This window comes from Salvia splendens, chromosome 12, assembly GCF_004379255.2.
Source record: "Salvia splendens isolate huo1 chromosome 12, SspV2, whole genome shotgun sequence".
NCBI lineage: Eukaryota > Viridiplantae > Streptophyta > Magnoliopsida > Lamiales > Lamiaceae > Salvia > Salvia splendens.
In genome coordinates, this window is record NC_056043.1 from 24,356,493 (window position 1) to 24,378,667 (window position 22,175).

Sequence of the window (22,175 nt, forward strand, 5' to 3'; positions counted from 1 at the left end):
AAACCATCCTCAAATCTTATTTTGTTTAAAGAGTAAAATACTACTTTCATCCTTTAAAAATATAAATTTTTGAAATGCTACCAATTTCAATGCACAATTAATAAAATCACACCTTATTAGAAAGATTATTTTTCCTAAAATAGAAAGTTTCTAATTTTAAGAAACAAAACAAGATGGAAATAGTTCCTATTTTAAAAAAAAGGAAGTAGCAATTTTAGTTTGTAACAATCACTAACTCGTAATGATATGCTAATATAAACAAATAGTATAACTGTTTAATTCTTAGATGCAAAAATAAAAACAACACTATCATAAGTGGATCCAAAAAGTTTACATTTTAGCAAATGTTTTTCACAACTGTTTCGAAAGATGGAATTAGAAGCAAGTTACATGGTAATAGAGAAGGCAGCAGCACAAATCCTCGTAGGAAACAGCAAAAATTAGTTAGAAAATTAACAAATAATCAAAGGGATATGAAACAGATGATGAGTCAGCCAGCTAAATGACTAGGTGAGTTGTTGAACATGGTGTGCCACATATACGCTTGAGAAAGCACCATCTCTAGTTCGACATCGGTCCAGTTGTGCGTAGGAAGGTGCTGAAGAAACATCACCATCTCCTGGAAATCCAGCTTCCGTATCTTTTCCGACCACTGCAAACATACAAATTCAATCTCCAACTTCATACTGACGTAAACACCCGGAAAAAAAAACTCAAATACTGAGTTCGTACATGAATGTAAAAAACACAAGGTGTCGTTCATTACATGTTCGGAGATGGATAATTTTTATGTAAGGCGAGACTCTTCAGTTAACACTTATCTGATGTCTGGTTCTCAGTGCTATGAGTTAAAATTTTCAATTCTCATCTTTTTATTACAAAAACAGCAATAGACAAAATACACAGTGATCTTACCGTCAACAGAAAACTAGCAGATATGTAGACAAGAAAATCCGGTAGTGCATCACCTTCAGCAAGATACGTGTCCCACAGACGACTAACAAGACCGAATGGAATCTGGAAATAACATTGAAACATTCACAGTTGATAGTACTTACAAATTAATGGCAAAACTTGAATAGATAGCATGCTAATGTAGGCTCCAAACCTCTCGTATAAGAAGGCAATTGAACCAGCGGAAAGCAAATTGAAGAAACTCAAGCCCCTGCTCCTCTATGTGCTTTGAAACAGGTTCTAATTTGTTTGGAAAGACAAACGAGTTAATCGGTAAATCAATTATCTCAATAAATGAGAGGTTGATAAACTAAATTCAAAACTACTTTTCCATCTAATAATCACAAATGGAGCAACCAAATTTGGAGTTGATGGGGCTTTTAATGCAAGGACATGTTATCTAAATGGACAAGATTCTGGGTACCTATTTCAAGATAGAAGCAACCGGATCTTACCATCAATCCTTCTAACCAGTTCCTTCAGCTTAAACACAAGACGTTGAATTCCTGGCTGGGCAAAGGTGTAATGATCTTGCATACCATCAAGCAACTTCGACAGACACCAATAACTATCAGCTTCTACATTTAATATTTTCTCACGAGACAGATCAGCCATTGACCAAGTGTCAATACTTCCCTCCAGGTATTCTGATAAAAAAACGACCAAGAAAGGTGTCGCGAGATCGTTTATTCCTTGCACGTAACCACTTGCAGGATGCCGGATAGCCCTTGAATGGGGAAAAGAATAGCATTATTTACTACAGAATTTGATATGAAGGATGATAAAAGGAATAAAAAAAACTGCAGAATGATTGATGGATGCATCATAAAACTGCATCTATTATAAAGAAAAATATCATATGTTTCCCAGCAAGACAGCCATGCAACTTTGAAGCTCGTCACGGTGACAATCTAATAACCATTACATCAAAATTCCTTTTAAGTCTTTCTTTCAGAAGGCACATTTTTTCAGTTAAGAATACACTGTAATGGCAACAGGTTTATTCAGAAATAAACTAATTCCTGTTCAAAAATCCACAAGTAGTGATGAAAAAAGTGCAAACAGTAAAAATTCAACTTTTAATATATCAACTATCCTTAAAAGAAGATGCCTAGAATACTAGGATTTTAAATCATTGTTTCTTTTTCTTGTATTAGCAACACAAAATTCTTCTAGTGATTCGTTGTGCATCATCCTAGCCTGTAATTGCCGCCAAAAGAATTCCTGGCACAAAAATCATTTGGCCTTACAGATCTACCCAGTCACATTTATGTTAACTATTAAATTGAGAATCAGAGGCATGAGGAAACATAATCTATTCTAGATAAAATCATTCCAGAATAATCCTTAGAATAGAAACGTGAAACAAGGTTCCCTTCACTCAAAAATAGTATACTGTTGAGATGCCCATAGATGAGAGCACAAAGAGGACCACCAATAAAATCCAAATAGATGCAAAATTAGATCAAGAAACAGCATTGACCATGTATAAAGTATTCGCTCCAATGATTTCTGTACTTCTGCTTGTTGAAAGAAGGAGAGATCAGGTACAGTTCTGGGACAATCAACAGCAATCTGGCAAATTCATGAGAAATAATAATTATGTGATAAGTGATAACACACCAAAGGACAAAGAAGAACCATAAAAAAGATCTACGATTAGTAACCTGACGAAGCATGCCAATCTCTTCATCTGTGCGCAGTGTATCAGGAATCTCATAATATTGCTCGACATGATCAAGATACTCCGTGCGCTTTCTTCTTAGAACTCCCTCCCTTCTATCTGAATTAGAGGGTGCATATCCCTGTTGTCAGTTCATCTTTAAAGTTCAAGAATAGAATAAAAATACTAAAACTTGGCATCATAAGCCTTAAGGCCCTTAACAATCACAAGAAAGGAATAAGAAGGTTAACCAACAAAAGTATAAATTGATGCAAAGGTTTCTTTGAAAAGAATCGATTAAGAATACTGTAGCATTACTGTAAGATTGATTATAGCCCCATATTCTACACTTAGAAGTTAGAATACGAAAAATCAAGATAGACAACTGGACTCTTTCATATCAGGATACTTTGATATATATTGAAACTGGAAACAAAAAATTATTGGTCAGCTACTTATGCAAGTCGACATTTCGATACATGTTTTGAAACTTTCACTTAATTTTCAGATTGGGAGCCAGGATCAGGCCCCATTCTCTTATTCAGTCTTTATGAGCTACTATTATTTTTATAAAACCTATTTTCGTCATGAAAGCCTTTACTTTGACCCTCTGTTACACTTCCTTTCACAGGATGAGAGACATTTGATGTGAAAGGAACAAGTTAACTAAATCCATAACAAAACAATGCTCCAAAGAACCAAGTCAAAAAGTCAAAATTCTATAAGAGAAAATTATCTAAATTACTAGAACTTCACAGCAATTCAATAATGCAAAAAAGATCAATTGTGAATACTTATACCAAGAGAAGTCTCCACACAGTTGGACGCAAATAGGGAGGCACACCGCTCCATGATAATTCACGTAGTTTTTCTGCATCATTTCAGAAAAAAGAAAAGCACTAAGAGAGTGAAGGAAGTAGCCATGAGAGACATTCAGCATTAACCCCAAGAATAAAGCTGAAAATTTCCTTTCAGCAATAATGTTAAGAAATATCAAACTGATATACTTTCGTAGTCTCATTAACATTCAAGTGTATAGCTATGCTTTTTTGTGAAATACATAAGAGGTGTGCAGAGAAGTGACTATCAGAAAACCTGGTTGCACCACATTTTGTATGACTTTCCTATCAAGATGTGGATAGAAAAAAATTTGTGATGCATGCCATAAAGCTACGAATTCATGTGTATGCAGTTTCACAACACATATAAATAAACATGAAATATTATTATCTCTACCTATTTATTTGATTGAAAACAACGAAAAGTACATACCTAAGATCACAGAGGACCCAGATAATTCTTTTGTGAACTTCATTAGCCTAGCAGAATCCGTAGCTCTAGCTCCGACATTGGACTTAGGAATCTCTTTTGATGTGCTTTGACTACTCGTGCTTGAAGGTTTTGTATTGTTAACTGAGGAACTGGCATTAGTGCTACTTCTGTTTTGAAGTTCATCCTTCTAGGATGAAGAACATCAATCAGTAAGTCCAAGGTTTAACTTTTGACTTTCTATGGATCTGATCGTATATTTGGGCAACAAAAATGGATACCTCAGCCGATCTGTCCTGTTGCTCACTTTGATCTCTATCACTCTCTAGAGACCTCCGGTCAATGTTTGGGGAATGCAGAGTTGATGGATCCAAAGGGTCCGATCTCCGAGTTATCAATATCTTACCAGGGAAGCTGCGACCCTTGAGCAAACTGTACATAGCATATACATTATGTTTCACTCTTTTCATAAAGGAATAAACTTTAATATCCTAGTGACACCAGAGTTTGGTTTCAGGATCAAACAGAACAACCTATCTTATGAAATTGAGCACGGCAAGTTAATCTAAGGCAAAGCAGATACCTAATGAATTACTTTTGACAGTATCAAGAGTTGCAATTCAGCAATTACAAAATGAGGTTGATCTACCAAGTCAAACAACTAAGGCCCGTAAAACCGAAAAGCCTCAAAGAAGCACAAAACCACTGAATTCATCAGATCTAATCTTACTAACTTTAAACCACAAATTCAATTGCATCATCAACAATCAGCACATATAGACACACTGAGAACTCCACAGTTCAGGATCCATTTAATTTTGTAGAGAAATCACACAACCAAAAAAGTGTATGATCATTAGCTAACAGATGGAACCAATTAACTAAAACTAACACTAATTGGTCACAAAATCGAACTGTAACTAATATTCCCACAAGTTCCGCAGAAGGCCTCATAATTTAAATACTAATACAAACCGCAAAATTGAAGTGACATAAAAAAAGTAAAATTGTGGGTAGTGCAAGAAATGGGATGCCCTGAAAATGAAGTGTAGATCTAAAACAGTGAAAATAAAAAACGCGCGCGCAGACACACATACCCTTGAACATTTCTAAGTGTTTGATTGAATCTGGAATCGGTAGCTGGAGGAGGTGAAGAAGAAACTTCTTTGTTCCTGTCCTCAGCTCTACTGTTGCTGCTGCTGTTCCTCATGATTTTTGGGTCTTCTAGATTTCCGCTAAAATCATCATAAATTTGTTACTACGCTGTATGATCGGCGTAGTTGGGGAGTCTGCTGCATCATTCGCATATTCTGAATGAATTTTCTGTTTAGTGTTTTAGACATTATTTTTACCAAAACTTTAATTTGAATCCCAATGTAGTTTAATTGATCCAGCATATTTTAACATGAACAGTGTATTGTCAATTATATGCAAAACCAACTAGGTAAATTTCTAGCTTGATATTTTTCTCTTTTTATATCAGCGCTCCCTTCGTCATTATTAGGCCATCCACAACGCTGTTCCTATACCGTTCCTATACCGTTCCTTAAACCACTATTTGAGGGCCCCACTGTACTTTTTTACTCCATTCCTTAACTAAGGAACGGAACCTGTAACCCTCCGTTCCTTAACCGTTCCTTAACCGTTCCTTAAATTACTATTCATTCTATTTCAATTTTTATTTTTATTTCCAACTAAATTAAATTAAATAAACACACTTTATTAAAAAACAAACATACTTTATTAAAAACAAACATACTTTATTAAAAAACACACAATATTAAAAAAAATTACAACTTAAACTTAAAAAAATTAAAAAAAACACACAATTCAAATCCTAAAAAAATAAAAAACACACAATAAAAAACACACAATTAAACGTGGGAAAATAAAAAAACTACTCCGCCAGCGAATCATCCTCCGGAGGCGGTCGAGGTTTAGGGGGAGGGGGAAGACCAAGTAGTCCTGCCATATGCACAATTCCGTTCCACCAGGCCGTGTATTGGGCGTACGAGAAGCGGGAAGTGTCCGCCATTGTGGCGGTTATGTACGCCACCATAAGTGTGTTCGAGCCTCCTTGTGAGCCCGATCCCGAGGCCGACTGGCTTGATTCTCCTCGGCCCTTCCTCGCTCTAGCCGCTTTCGCCGCCTTCGTCCCTTGCGGACGACGGCGCCCACGGCTAGATCCCTCGTACTCGGCGGCCGTAACCCCAACCTCCTGCGTGCCACGATCACTGGGCGCATCGGTGTCACCAGACGAGTACTGGCCGCTCGTCGTGTGCTTCGTCCGCTTTGAGGTTGATCTCGAGCTGGAGCGGACACCACCGGCCCACCTTTCCTCGTCCTTGACGAGCTGCCAAATATCAACATATTTGAACTGTACACCGGTGTCCTGGTGGAAGGCGCGCATAGCCGCCCTCAGTATGTCGGCGCCCGAAGCTCCGCTTTGGTAGTGCGCCGCTTCGGTGGAGTAGATCCCGCAGAATTTTTTGACCTGTAAATCGACTCGGCCAAAGTGAGCACGAAGCATTGTATATTTGCGCTTCCGGGCCCCTTTCGGCTTAGTCTCGTGGTAGACATCACGGACCTTTTCCCAGAAGCACTTGGCGGCTTGTTGGTTGCCGACGATGGGATCATATGAGACGGTGAGCCAGGCGGTGTACACCGCCTTTGTTTCTTCGTTGGTGTAGGGATGCCGGCCCAGATCCTCCGGCTCCTCCTCCTCATCCTCCTCGGGTGCCTCAGACGCAGCCCTGTAGCTTCCTCCCTGAGTGGGTTCAACGGGGACATCCTCCCGAATCTGGGACAAACCCTGGGAAAGCCGCGAGCCGGAGCCTCGAGCGTAGGCATCCACATCGAAAGTGGGTGGTTGGTACCCACCCGGCGTCGCCGACCCCTGCGTGCCCGGCGTCGATGACCCAGAACCACCAAGTGTGTTGTACATGGTCTCCCAATCGCCGAACGCGTTGAGATCCCACCCTCCGGCGCCGCCACCACCGTAATTGCCGTCGCCGGACATTTTTTGAAGAGATAGAATATGAAAATTGGAGAGAAATTGATGTTGATGTAGGAAGAATAGATGTGTAGTTGTGTATAAAATGAATGAATTAGGTGTATTTATAGAATAAGAAAATAAAATAAAAATTAAAAAAATTAAGAAAAAGTTAAAAAAAACGGTAATGTTACCGTTTAAAAAAAAAATTTTTTTTTAAAAATTCGATTTTTATAAAAAAAAAATAATTATTGCGTCATTGCTGACGTGTCCCACTCGCGGGCCGGCGAGTGGGAAGCACGCACGCACGGGGATCGGCCACGTCGCCCAGGCGCGTGGCGGCTTGTTCCGTGCCGCGTTACGTGCCGTCGGCACCCGGCACGGAATGGGAACGAGACGGGAGCGGAATGCAGCGCCGCAACGCGTTCCGCGGCGAAACCGTTCCGGCGGAACGGCACGCGGAACGGTTTCGGCACGCGTTGCGGGTGCTCTTAGGAGAAAAAATTCCCCAGTCCATGTACACCACATGGCAATCTTATTTGGTATGCTTCACTAATAAAATCTTGCCAAATGGAAATGTGTAGTATACATGGCCAAGTGATTATAAGGCATAATATGATGTTTTAAGGAAACTTTTATAATTCCCATATTTAATATATACAACCATATGTACACACAATACGTTAAATACCATATGTACACACAATATGTTAAATTATTAATTAATTGTTCATTTCTATTAAAAAAGTGTCTGCCATTCAAGTAAATATATTCTTCACTATATTTATAATTTATTGATTATATCTTTCTACATATATATAATTTTTATCTTCATTATTTTATAATTATTTTTACCGTTAAGTAACTATAAATTAAAGACGACATATTTATGACTAGTAAAGTTTTATCTTCTTAGATTTATAGTTGATGTTTATTTAAATTCATATTGAAATTTATTCATATATTGTCTATTGTATAAAATCCATCAGATCATTTATCATTAACTATCTTAATTAATATTTTAACTAAACATATAATCATTATATAGTTTATATGTAATGGTAAAATAAAAAAATAGAACTACATTGTATAGTCATTCATAGAGTATTAAACTTATTGTGTGCGATGCTAATATACAACTATAATTTATGTATATATCGATAAAAAAAAGATAAAAATACCCATCAAATAAATAAATATAATTTATATATGTCAATATAAAAGAATAATAGTCTCGATTAAAAAATGGGTGGTGCAATATGACAATCATTTTAGTACAATATGATAATCATTTTATATATGGGAATAATAAAACTTTTCTTAAAACATCATATTATGTCATTAAAATCATTTGGCCATGTATGCTACATATTTCCATTTGGCAAGATTTTATTAGTTAGGCATACCAAATAAGATTGCCATGTGGTGTGCATGGACTAGGGAATTTTTTCTCCATTATTAGGGGTGTCGAAACAGTTAACGGGTAATCCAGAACCCGACCCGTTACCCGCCGGGTATCGGGTACCCATTACCCGACGGAATCGGGAAACGGGGAGGGGTCGGGTATAATAATTTTGGGTTTTGCGGGTATCGGGTATCCCGATACCCGACCGGGTAATCCCGATAGTCTCGAAAATACCCGATATATATATTGATATTTTATAATTTTTTATTTTTTATTTTAATACTTGCTCTTGATGATATAATTTTTTTAATATTTTACGTGGCTTGATCTCAATTCTCAACAAAATTAAATAATAATAAAAAAGTTTCAAGTGAGACTATTACATTCATCAAGTAGTATTTTTAAAAAAGCATCTAAAATATACAAATAATATTTAAAAAAAGAAGATTTCAAAAAAAAAATGTTTCGCGTCGGGTGCGGGATACCCGACTCGGGTATCGAGTAATACCCGACTAAATGCGGGACGGGTATCGGGACTAACTTTTCGGCCAAAATCGGGTGAGGGTACCCGACTCGTCGGGTGCGGGTACCCGTTTCGACACCCCTAGTCATTAAATAGGACTCACATTTGGTATGACCACGAGTTTTAAAAAATACTCTCTTTTAGGGGTGACAACTCGTGCGTATTGTGACGTTATCGTGTCGACACGATAACGACACAGCACGATAACAACAAACACGAACACGGCCCGTTAAGAAAACTCCAAACACGAACACGAACACGAACACGACCCGCTACCCTCAGACACGAACACGATACAAACCCATTAACGACACGAACCACTTCGGGTCAACACGACACGATAACAACACATATATGACACGACACAATAACGACACTATAATAATAATATTATAATATATTAATATTATTTATAATATTAAATTTTAAAATTTTAAAATAAATAAAATAATAATAATATTCTAATATATTAATATTATTTCTTAACGTGTAACACGAACACGACACGAAGTTTTCGTGTCGTTATCGTATCGACACGATAAGGACACGAACCCAATAAGCTTTGACACATACCCATTAATTTCGTGCGGGTTCGTGTCGTGTTATTGTGCCGTGCCAAAAATTGTCAGCCATACTCCCTCTGTCCCCAAAGTGCAGAGTTTTAAGAAATACTCTCTCCGTCCCCAAAGAATATACACTTTAGGAGACGACACAAGTTTTAATGTAAAATTAGTAAAGTAAGAGAGATGTAGAAAGAAAAAGTAAGTAAAATATTGTTAGTGGAGAATGTGTCTCACCTCATTAGAGAGAAGTGACTTTCCAAAATTAGAAAACGCATATTCTTGTGGGGTGAACTAAAAAGGAAAGAGTGTATATTCTTGTGGGACGAAGGGGTATAAGAATATGGCTGAAGTTAGTGAAATATGAAGTCAATTTTTTTATATAGGTTTTATAATAGAATGTGAGTGAAGTAAGTTAGTAGAATGTAAGACCTACTTATAATTTATGGTAAAAATGAAATGTGATTTTTACGGTGGGATAAATCGAAATGAAAAAAAGTAACCCTTATTTTGTGGGACGGAAAGATTAGTATACTTAACCAAACAGTTTTTACTTTTAGTTAATCACTTTCTTCTAGAAAAGAAAAAATTGAGAAACGAATCCTTAACCTCATGATAGTTAACCAAAGATAGGAGTAGAATGAGTAGGCCGAATTGAAGATAATGTCAAGATAATAAATTTTTTTATGTTTTTTACTTAGATGGTCAATAAGATTGTATATATCAATGTAGAATGACAAAATTTCCCGTGTTGCTAATATAATATGAATATTTCTTCATGTGGAAGTTAGATACATAATTATTGTGTAAAATTGCTAAATTTATAATTCATTCATATAGACAAATTATTTTATGATCATTTGAGGGTAGGTTATTTTTTTAATTAATATAGATAAATTATTATTGATTTTACCCAAATAATCAACTTCTAACCAACAAATTTGGCACAACTAGAAATGATCTAACTTTTGAAATAGCAAGTTTGACACAAATGGAATCCAAATAAGTTGACATAAATTTGTTGGTCGATGAATACTCCCTTCGTCCCCAAAGAGTATTGGTTCAGCACGAGTTTTTATGCATAATTGGAAAAGTATAAAGAAAATAGAAAGAAAAAGTTTTAAAATTATTGTTAGTGGAGAATGTGTCTCACCTCATTAGAGAGAAAGGAGTTTCCAAAATTAGAAGGTTCATACTTTTCAGGGACGGACTAAAAAGGAAATAGTATATACTTTTCAGGGACGGAGGGAGTATATTGTTGCATCTAATCCAATGTTTGTGGAAAAGTAAGTGTTAACTGGGTTGGATTCTTTGCTAGTCATAAACTTATGTTTTGATAGGTTGGATTGGTTGTTTTACGTAGGGGTGGTTCGGTACGGTATACCGTACCGACCGTGCCATACCGCATACCGTACCGGAAAGTACGGTATGAAAAAATTCAATACCGATACCGTACCGAATTTTCGGTATACCGAAATTCTGGTATACCGGAAATTCGGTATGATATTTTTTGATACCGGTTACCATACCGTTATTACGGTATACCGGGGATAAAATAATAGTTTCAAATGATAAAATGATACTTTTGTTTTAAAAATGATAGTTTTAGAATTTTTGGATGATAAAATGATACTTTTGCATCATAAAATGATAGTTTGGGGGGATAAAACGATAGTTTCAAATGATAAAATGATACTTTTGTTTTAAAATGATAGTTTTAGATTTTTTGCATGATAAAATGATACTTTTGCATCATAAAATGATAGTTTGAGGGGATAAAATGATAGTTTCAATGATAAAATGATACTTTTGTTTTAAAAATGATAGTTTTAGATTTTTTGGATGATAAAATGATACTTTTGCATCATAAAATGATAGTTTGAGGGGATAAAATGATAGTTTCAAATGATAAAATGATACTTTTGTTTAATAATGATAGTTTTAGATTTTTTCGATGATAAAATGATACTTTTGCGTCATAAAATGATAGTTTAAGGGGATAAAATGATAGTTTCAAATGATAAAATGATACTTTTGTTTAATAATGATAGTTTTAGATTTTTTGGATGATAAAATGATACTTTTGCATCATAAAATGATAGTTTGAGGGGATAAAATGATAGTTTCAAAAGATAAAATGATACTTTTGCATCATAAAATGATAGTTTGAGGGGATAAAATGATAGTTTCAAATGATAAAATGATAATTTTGTTTAATAATGATAGTTTTAGATTTTTTGGATGATAAAATGATACTTTTGCATCATAAAATGATAGTTTGAGGGGATAAAATGATAGTTTCAAATGATAAAATGATACTTTTGTTTTAAAATGATAGTTTAGATTTTTTGGATGATAAAATGATACTTTTGCATCATAAAATGATAGTTTGAGGAGATAAAATGATAGTTTCAAATGATAAAATGATACTTTTGTTTTAAAATGATAGTTTTGAATTTTTTGGATGATAAAATGATATTTTTGCATCATAAAATGATAGTTTGAGGGGATAAAATGATAGTTTCAAATGATAAAATGATACTTTTGTTTAATAATGATAGTTTTAGATTTTTTGGATGATAAAATGATACTTTTGCATTATAAAATGATAGTTTGATGGGATAAAATGATAGTTTCAAATGATAAAATGATAATTTTGTTTAATAATGATAGTTTTAGATTTTTTGGATGATAAAATTATACTTTTGCATCATAAAATGATAGTTTGACGGGATAAAATGATAGTTTCAAATGATAAAATGATACTTTTGTTTAATAATGATAGTTTTAGATTTTTTGGATGATAAATGATACTTTTGCATCATAAAATGATAGTTTGAGGGGATAAAATGATAGTTTCAAATGATAAAATGATACTTTTGTTTTAAAATGATAGTTTTAGATTTTTTGGATGATAAAATGATACTTTTGCATCATAAAATGATAGTTTGAGTGGATAAAATGATAGTTTCAAATGATAAAATGATAATTTTGTTTAATAATGATAGTTTTAGATTTTTTGGATGATAAAATGATACTTTTGCATCATAAAATGATAGTTTGACGGGATAAAATGATAGTTTCAAATGATAAAATGATACTTTTGTTTAATAATGATAGTTTTAGATTGTTTGGATGATAAATGATACTTTTGCATCATAAAATGATAGTTTGAGGGATAAAATGATAGTTTCAAATGATAAAATGATACTTTTGTTTTAAAATGATAGTTTTAGATTTTTGTGTGTGTGTTTGTTTAATTGTTTGTATACGTGATATCACTGCATGTACTATTGGATGACTATTAAAAAGTGAGGATCATAATACAGGAATTAATTTATCGTTACGGCTATAAATTTATAATAAACTATTACTCCGTATTGTTAGCCTTTATTCTCTATTAATTTATGATGGTATTGATCTGTGATGGAGAGGGTTTGAAGCCCAGTAGTGAATCACGCCAATTGTAAGGAAAAAATATTTAGAAAATATGTGTGGTCCAGATTTGGTTATAGGGTTATTACATAAATTAGGGGTTATCATATGATCACAACCATATATATATATATATATATATATATATAGTTTTGATCTATGCAAAACCATTCTTAATACAAAAATGCATAACCAAGCATACAAAAGTCATTTTTTGGTCATTGTAAGCTAATTTTACGTCATTATAGTAAGGATGACATGAAATGATCTTAACATGACCTCAAACCCAAAGTTTATAATATGACCTAAAACTGCTTTATAATGACCCTCCGTGTTTTTGTTTAATTATTGACCATTGGATTGTCAAATCTCATGGTCAGGATTTGGTCTGGATTTTGTATTGAGATCAAGTTTTGTATTGATCATTTTCCTATATATATATATATATATATCGGTATACCGAATCTTCGGTATACACCGAATACTCGATATACCACGGTATACCGGTATACCGTGGATTCGGTATACCGTGGTATACCGGAATACCGTGGATTCGGTATACCGCGGTGTACCAAGGTATAGAAAAAATGATACCGTTACCGTACCGAAACACTGCGGTACGGTATCATACCGTACCGGAAACTGCGATATACCGAAAAATCGGTATTTTCGGTATTTTTCCTGTACGGTAAGTCATGTATTACGGTATTTCGGTATAATTTCCCACCCCTAGTTTTACATGTGTAGTGCCGAGTTTTAATGCTTGAAGCATTAGTTTCCATCCAATTTATTTTATTGCATTTGATGAGTTTGCTTAGAAAATGTGAAATTACTAGTGAAAAGGGGTAAAAATCGCTAAAAACAGAAAGCGAACGAAGTACATAAGATCTCAGTCGAGTGGAATTGGTGCTTAGAACCGTTCGGGTGAGTGAACGAAAGCATGTCGGAGTCCAAGTAGAGTTTGTGCCAAAACTCATTCGGCCAAGTGAGATGATTGCCCACTTATCTAGAGAGTCACACTCGGCCGAGTGGAAATTGGCCGTTAAAGCCACTCGGTCGAGTCACACCGAAGTTTTAACACTTGACGGTGAAAGAAAGAAAAAAAGAAAGTGATTGGTACAATAAGAATGTTCCATTCTTTGCTGTTACTCAAGTCGATAGTGTTCACATCACATAAGTGTTATTGGCATCATCACATTTTTCATGATTTGATCGCATGGCTCACATTTGTTTTATGGGCACCCTACGAGATTTAGCCTCACGATCCTCTCTTTTATATAATGATAAAGGAAAATGATTTTTTCTTTAAAGAAGTGCAGTATTCAAGAAATAGACATCAAATCTATGAATTGGATTGATTTTGTAGCACCACTAATTTCTCCTAGCTTGATTTTTTTTCATTTTCTAAAAAATGATTAATAACAATTCTCCATCTAACTCCAGGACGGCTCGAACCTCAGATCTATTGGACAGAGGAGAAACGTCTTACCAACTAAGTTGATTATCCAATGATAGAAATCGCAACCTTAACATGGATAATAGACGGAATCCATTTGAAGAGTGCAATTAATACTTTGAAACTTTTGAAATGTTTCCCAACTTTAAAACATGATGAAGCTTGTTCGTTCAAGGATGAAGCAACCTATCTATCCCAAATCCAAAGGGCCATTCTCTTTTAGCATCATGCATTGCTGAATTAGGAGTAAAGGAAATCACACTAAGAAAAAGAAAAAAAAAAGTAAAGGGTGGTTTAGTCCCACTTGCAAGCAAACTTTAGCAGCCCATCCCATGTGAATAAAGTCATGTACAAAAGAAAACTAAATTATGCACCCCTCAATTCTCCCTCCCCTTTGCAATTATGTCACGTTTGCTTTTCCCAATTCCAGCTCCAAAGTTGTTGCACATGTTGTTTTACTCTAAATTATTGAAGATTCCATTCTTTCAAATATTTATAGTTGTTTTTTCATAGACATAATTGGCAGAGATGGGCATAAGTGGCAAGCTTGTTAGAAGCGTCTTCTCCAAAAGCCAGATGCATGTAAGTAGTAATTAATGGAGTTACTATATTTCCAAATTACAAATAATTACTCAATATTTATATATATATGTTCACATATTTTAGAGCCATCAAGGGAGCAATGGTTCAGAGAAAAGGAAATGGAGTAGCTCAGTGCGATCCTACTTATGCGGCGAGGAGCATAGCTCACTCGAGGACTCCGCCTCCACGGTGGCGGAGACCGAATTTGCTTCATTTAGAAGCAATGACAAGAGTACGAGGGGCAGCCGGCCAGAGGAGGATACGGCTTCTGTGGCCACGGTCAACCAGCCGGCGCAAAACTCAACCTACAAACTCTTCCAGCAGGAAGATGCTGCCTTCATCATTCAGTCAGCATTTAGAAACTTTATGGTCAATATCATTACATTCATTTTCATTGCATATACTTATGCTCGTGATCAATTGAGAACTATATTAAAATGACAACTTAAGAACCAATCAATTCGTTGACATCACAAAACATATAAGTTACAGACTTTCAATATCACTGAACCCTACTGATATTCATGAATCAGCGAACATTTGTATGGTTCTCAATTCGAGAAAAAAGACCCTATATACATGTGTGAATTAGGAATACAATTTGTCCACATTTGTCTTACTCATAGTTACTTGAAACCTGATCAGGCAAGGCGTGAGGAGAAACATGGCGCCGCCAGTCCGAGTAGAGAGTCTGTAGGCACATCACTGGAGGTTCAAACTGCCAATTCATCCCACATTTTCTCTACCAAGGACGAAAGAGCCGATGTCTGCCATCTTCTACGTCGGCCAACTCGAGCTCAAGTGCTCAAAATCCAGGTACAGTTTGACACCAAATTATGTTACCAAGGCTTCCTAACTCCACAAATTAATGCAATAATGTACAAGCAAGATCATTACATTTTTAGTCAATTAATTACACTTTTGTGTGACATATTGAATATACATAGGAGGATTGGGATGATAGCACTGTGAGCAGTGTGATATCCAAGATGAGAATGCAGAACAGGCTCGAAGCAGCAGCTAGGCGCGAGAGGGCTCTCGCCTACGCTTCCTCACAACAGGTTACTAACAATTTGATTTGATTTTTTAAAAACTTGGCCTAATATCAATTTTGAACTTGTGCAGTTAAGGATCTGTTCGAAGAAGCACAGCAGCGGTGAGGAGTCAAACATGGGGTGGAACTGGCTGGAGCGGTGGATGGCAGCGCGAGAGCCAGAGATGAAGCTGATAGCAGACGACACGAAAGCAATGGTAAGGAATGCAGCAGTGATGGAGGAGAAGGAGAGCTGTGGATCAAATGAGGTTTCTTCACTATTTGAAATCTCTAATTCTCTCCCCAAGAATCTTCCAAAGCCAACCAACAAGCCTAGGAATCTAGTTAAAAGAAGCTTCTCTAGGCAGAGCTCCACATCAAGCCATTTGACCCCAAAAATGAGACAGTGCAATGATTGACGTTGGAGTTAATCAATTTGTATAGATGGAGTATAAATGTATCGTTTGTATCTCGATCGCCCCTTTAAATTTCTTGTATATTTTGTCGTTTGCACAATAATGATCGATTAGAACTCGCATATTTCTTCAATGTTGTAAGTTGAAATACTTGTTGTCTACGTGCAAGATTAAGCACGTATGAGTACTCATGTGATCCTCGTTGATAGATTGATGAACGACGGCAAATTAGTCAAGATATGTTATGGAAAACTTGATAGAACTGGATATGTGATCAGATAGATCAAATAAATGTTCACCTAATTTTAATGAACTCGAAGAATGATGTAATAAACGAGTGTGATTATTTGATTAATAAGTTACACAAATTTCGCTATCAAGTGAAAATTCGAAAAGAACTCAAGAGATAATAAAAGTCACGTATGTTTAATGACCAAAGATAGATGACACATCTTTTATTAGCACAAAATATTACTCTAAGTGGATAGTGCAATTCTAGTATAGCTACTACGGCTATCGCATCTACGGAAATTAAATTTTAATTCTAATTCTAATTCTAATTCAAATTCTAATTCTAATTCGACCCCGATTCTCCCCTTTCCCACTTAGATTATGCTCTTTTCGTCTTTTCCTCATCTTCGTCTTCATCCTTTGGCCTTTTAAATAATCTTCGGATCTTGGACATGGCTTTTTACTCAATGTTGAACATTCGTGTTCAATTTATGTTAATTTATAAGGGGTGTGATCAATTGCTAACTCACCCTTTAATTGCTAACTAATTTTACAACTAATTTTAGATCATAAGATTTTAGAAATCAAATGGTGTATAAATTGCCATATATAATTTCATTTTATTATTATTTAAATTTAAAAAAATAAAAGAACTATTAAATTTAGGGTTTTGGATCAAAATATCAATACAGTGTATTAATATCAATGTGATACTTGGAATATGTCAACATAATTTCGAATTGACATTTTATATGTATTATATTGACATATTTTATTAGTTATGTTTACATTAATCTAACACTACAAAAATACGAAAACTTAATAATTTTTTTTAAATTTTGACATCAGAACATATGCAAATGAGATCTTGTTAGAATCTCTATAAAATTATCTTTAATTTGATATATTTTGTGTGAAAATAATAATTTAATTATCTTTAGTTATAACTACTTTATTTTAATTGACATAAATATCCTAATTGACCTTTTTTGTTGGATATATTGATACTCGAAAATAATATATACTGACCCTTAATTTGAAGATCTAATATCTGTCATTTAGTTATAGTTAGTAATTTAAATATTAGTTAACAATATAACACACCCCTAATTTATAGATTAAAATTTGGACTAGAACTATCACTAAGTCAATATATGACACCAAATAAGCATATACGATGGCTAATTATAGAAAATCAATATATTGTGAATTAGTGAAGACACAAACAATAAGAATGGTTTTTGATCCTCTACAAGCGGAATGATTGAACATTCACATTTGTGTTATCCTAAATCAAAATATACACACTTTTTTTGTTGTGTTAGCCAAGCAGCAGAGTGGTTAATGCCTTGACCAAAGATTCCAATTCTGAGCCTACAACGGCATGGCCATTACAAATTTCTATTCATTTATCAAAAAAAATTACCAAATAAAAAATAATGAGGTACATAGTAGTATAACAGTTATTTGATTTTTTTTAAAACTTAATTGGTAAGGTAGATAACTCATCTAGGGATGAATACTAAGAACAAAAATGACGGATGAAATTCTATGAACAAAAATGTCATTTTTGTTCTTAAAATTTCATCCCTAGATGAGTTATCTACTCTACCAAACATGCACTAAACTTATCAGCTAATCATCATCGAAACACATTTGGTATGGTGGGTGCTTTGAAGCAGCTGCATCATTTCTTTGGGTGATGCCAAATGAGATTGGATCGAAGAATGAAATATAGTGACAATGAGAAGCAAGATTATACCAGCTCCATCAGTTGTATGGTGTCTATCTGGGGTGTGGCATGGTAATAGTGATATCATTGGTTGATGCTTCAGCTTCAGCTTCAGCTTCACCACCAACTAGTTTTCTTTCTGTGAAGAAACCAGGATGCTTTGCTTCCGGAATCTCACCTTCCTTCCCCAACATCCACACCACACTCGACATCTTTGGCCGATCTTCTGGATTCTGCTGCACACATAGCAGACCTACTTTTATCGATTTTTCCACCTCTGCATACTCAAATTCTCCGTTTAGACACGTGTCCACCAGCTCGGCCAACCTCCCTTCTTTGTACAATGTCCATGCCTGAAAAATGAAAACATACACACATTATTCAAAATAGAAATGTTAATCATTTGCATAAGTTAAGAGTTGGAAAATTTATACATGACCAAGAAGGTTGAGGCTGTGGTCTGTGTGGGAAAATCCTCTGTTTTTCTTCCCACTCACAATTTCTAGCGCTAACACGCCGAAGCTGAACACGTCTGATTTTATTGAAAACATGCCATCCATCGCATACTCGGGTGACATGTATCCACTGTGAGAGAAAGCACAATAGTGTCATAAATCTCCAAGACAGTAACATGTGTATGTATATGAGGCTATGAGCAAGGCATTCTCACTATGTTCCAACAACACGATGCGTCTGAGCTTTAGTCTCATTCCCTCCAAAACTCCCTGCCAATCCGAAGTCTGATATCTTGGGATTCATCTCAGAATCCAGCAAGATGTTGCTGGCTTTGAGGTCGCGGTGTACTATTCTCAAGGGAGAATCTTGATGGAGATACAAGAGCCCCCTTGCAATCCCATTGATGATGTCGAAGCGCTTTTGCCAGTCAAGAGATGTACTCTTTGTTTCATCTGTGCATATACATACTTGTGTTGAGATTAATAGATAAAATGTGAGAATGGCATGAGATGATAGTGTGCGAAGACTGACCAAATAAGATTAGGTCTAAGCTTTTGTTAGGCAGATATTGATAGATGAGTATGCTTTCTTCCCCTTGGATGCAGCATCCGAGAAGCTTAACAAGATTCCGATGCTGAAGTTTAGAGATGAAGATGGCTTCATTCTTGAGTTCGTCCAGCCCTTGCCTCGACTCCTTTGATAACCTTTTCACTGCGATTTCTTGCCCTCCTTCCAACTTGCCCTATCATTGTAGTACAGTGGTTAGCTGCATAAAATTATTTAAACACTGCATTAATGATTAAAGTCAAAGTGAATGACATAGTTTACATAATTAAATTTATACATGTCAGCAGTTGCCAATTGGAATTTCCCATGTTGGAAACTCATTAACATGATAAAATATCATCTATACAGCTAGGCCACATGGATTTTAGTTGCAAGTAGGCACACCCAGTGTCTGAAATCTGTAAGTATGAAGGTCTTGTTTTCTTGACGCTTGTCTGAAATTAATATACTATTGTACATATCCTAGTATCAATGTCGACAAACACTTGCATCCAAGTTTTATTTATAACAAACAGAGCACAAAGCCAAAACAACTCCTTATAGTTAGTTAAAGCTTCATTGATGGAATAGGTAAGACTACCTTACTAGAGTTAAATTCTATCCTATTTCCAGCGAAACAAAACAAAGCAAGTCTTGTTTGATTAAATTACAAGATTCACCTTATAAACAAGGCCAAATCCCCCTTCCCCAAGCATATTGGTGGATGAAAAATGATTGGTGGCTTTGAGAATTACTGATAACTCCCAAAATGGCAAATCCGACTGGTTCTCATATTTTCCTGCAAAAAAAACAAAAGATACGTTTCAAAAACCGAACACTATCTATATGTTTACTCAGCGACTAAGTAGTCTGACCTTCTCCCATGGGAGTTTTGTAATTCTTCATCTTCCTCCGCCATACATACAGACTCAAAGCCAGGACTAAAGCAACAACTCCCAACCCAGAAACCAAACTGGCTATCAATATATCCCGTTTCTTTCTGTCGCCAGAATCTAGAAGCGAAGCAAATCAGATCAAGTATAAAAATTAAAGAATAATTCACATGAAAGAAATTAAATCTAACCAGCCACAGCCACAGCCTCAGCCTCAGCCTCAGAAGCAGCCATCCTCACGTAAAAAACATGTCCATCTTGAGACAGAGTCCTAATATCAATCAAGTCATGATACCAAATCAAGCATCCAATCTTCAATTTTATATCCAGCTGCGCGTACGCCATACAGGAGCAGTTCCTCAAACACTCTGCTCTGCACTCATCAAGCGTTAACGACGAATCATGCCACGAATCCCGAGCATCGGGCAGCTTGATCCTCGAATACCTCACAAACACATCACTCCTGTCGCAGCTCAAGTTCGTCCTCCCCATGCAGCCGTCCGACCAATCCACCCTCACCCACCCCTCACGGTCCCGCGCCACAAACCGCTCCTCGTCCAGGCACCTGCACGACGGCGAGCCTGCCACGTCGCAGCTGCCATACGCGCCGCAGAGTCCGTAATTGTCGCAGATATCGGAGGGCAAGCTGAAGTAGATCACCCATCCGCGAGTCCGATCCACCCAAGTCCACCTCCGCGCGACGCCGTTTTGATTCAGCGCGTAGCGCGAGATGAAGGACGTGTCGACTAAATCAGATCTGTAGATCACTCTCTCTTCATCCATCACGAATGTGAGCTTGTAAGTCGTCCTCCTTCGGGTTGGGCGGCCCGGGGAAGCTGAACCCGTTCCACGGCCCAATCCTGGTTAAAACGGCGGAGCCTCGCTTGAGGAGTATCTGCGGGTAGCCAGTGGGGTCGAGGTGGTAGCTGAATTCGCCTATGGCAGGATCATCCAAGCTCTTCCAGGACGTCAGGTAGAACTCCTTTTTGGTGAGGAGGTTCCAGCCGAGGTTCATGCCGGGGAGATACGTATCGGTAGGGTAATCGAAGCTCTGCCAGAGGAAATCGCGATCCTCGCCTCCGGCTGAAATGACTAGGTTTCCGGAGTCGAGAAGCTGCGCGGTTGGGGAGGCGGCGGCGGCGGCGGTGGAGTTGGAGGACCAGACGATGGCATTGGCGCTGGTCTGGAGTAGGAGGATGCCGGGGAGGATGAGCTTGAAGACGCCGGATTTTTCCGTGAGAGGAGATTGTCGGTTGGCGACCCAGACGATTGTGGCTTCGGTGATGTTGTTGAACCAGATGCCGACGTAGCGGTTGGTGGAGTTGCCAGGGCTGAAGAAGCCGAGGGCGAATTTGCCGGATGAGGAAACCAGGGTTTCGCCGTCTCTGACGACTTCGTCGGCGGTTATTGTGTGTGTTTGGCAGCTAATTGGCCGGAAAATTAGGGGAAGGATTAGAGCATCCACAATAGCACCTAGCGCACCGCCTAGCCGAGCGCCGGCGCTAGGCGGTGCGCTAGGCGATCTATTGCAACCGCCTACCGGATTTCGCGATAAAAAAACCGCCTAGCGCTCGGCGGTTCCGCGGCGCTAGGCGATCTGCTAGGCGCTATTGCAGCGTCCGGATCGCCTAGCGCGAATTTTTATTTTTATTTTTATTTTTTCCGAAACACTATATATATGCGACTTGTCTGTCATTTTCATTCGCACCACTTGTATTAACGAGTACTCTCTCTATCTAAATTTATATACAAGATCAACAACGGTAAATGGATCTCAACAACGAGCCTACTTCAGGGAGTAGCCTCCGGCCCAGTTTGACACTTTCTCCTTCGATGAGTTGGGGTTAGATCTTTCCGGTGTTCCGGATGCTCCCGTTCAAACGGGGGGTGCAGAGCGGGGTCGGGGCGCCCCAAAGAAGAAAGGCAAGGGGAAAAGGGTCGGCGAGTCCTCGCAGCCGGGTGAGGACGACAACTCGGTACGGAGGAGGTGGACGGACGCGGAGAACGTCGCGCTGTCTAAGGCGTGGGT

At 37.0% G+C, this 22,175-nt stretch overlaps 3 protein-coding genes across 4 annotated transcripts; 1 reads left to right on the top strand and 2 right to left on the bottom strand.

The window, feature by feature from the left end:
- Nucleotides 1-295: 295 nt before the first annotated feature.
- Nucleotides 296-5,278, bottom strand: LOC121757225 (TBC1 domain family member 22B-like). Of its 2 annotated transcripts, none has more exons than XM_042152737.1 (10): nt 4,984-5,278; nt 4,168-4,318; nt 3,890-4,073; nt 3,418-3,488; nt 2,622-2,759; nt 2,438-2,529; nt 1,410-1,681; nt 1,109-1,194; nt 916-1,017; nt 296-652 (listed from the first exon to the last, which is right to left on the bottom strand). In XM_042152737.1, the coding sequence occupies exons 1-10, from the start codon at nt 5,094-5,096 to the stop codon at nt 491-493; spliced, it is 1,371 nt and encodes a 456-aa protein (XP_042008671.1). In that variant the 5' UTR covers nt 5,097-5,278; the 3' UTR covers nt 296-490. The 2 variants fall into 2 exon arrangements, with proteins under 2 accessions (XP_042008671.1, XP_042008670.1); XM_042152736.1 differs by having other exon boundaries at nt 3,890-4,076; nt 4,984-5,277.
- Nucleotides 5,279-14,670: 9,392 nt separating this feature from the next.
- On the top strand, nt 14,671-16,479 carry LOC121757944 (protein IQ-DOMAIN 5-like). Its single transcript, XM_042153388.1, has 5 exons — nt 14,671-14,839; nt 14,924-15,208; nt 15,485-15,655; nt 15,787-15,900; nt 15,965-16,479. Exons 1-5 carry the CDS (start codon nt 14,786-14,788, stop codon nt 16,289-16,291), a joined length of 951 nt encoding a protein of 316 aa, XP_042009322.1. The 5' UTR covers nt 14,671-14,785; the 3' UTR covers nt 16,292-16,479.
- A 1,364-nt stretch (nt 16,480-17,843) lies between these two features.
- Nucleotides 17,844-20,939, bottom strand: LOC121757099 (G-type lectin S-receptor-like serine/threonine-protein kinase At4g27290). The gene is made up of 7 exons (XM_042152582.1): nt 20,338-20,939; nt 20,129-20,266; nt 19,934-20,052; nt 19,239-19,449; nt 18,922-19,159; nt 18,686-18,836; nt 17,844-18,604 (listed from the first exon to the last, which is right to left on the bottom strand). Exons 1-7 carry the CDS (start codon nt 20,927-20,929, stop codon nt 18,305-18,307), a joined length of 1,749 nt encoding a protein of 582 aa, XP_042008516.1. The 5' UTR covers nt 20,930-20,939; the 3' UTR covers nt 17,844-18,304.
- Between the last annotated feature and the right edge of the window lie 1,236 nt (nt 20,940-22,175).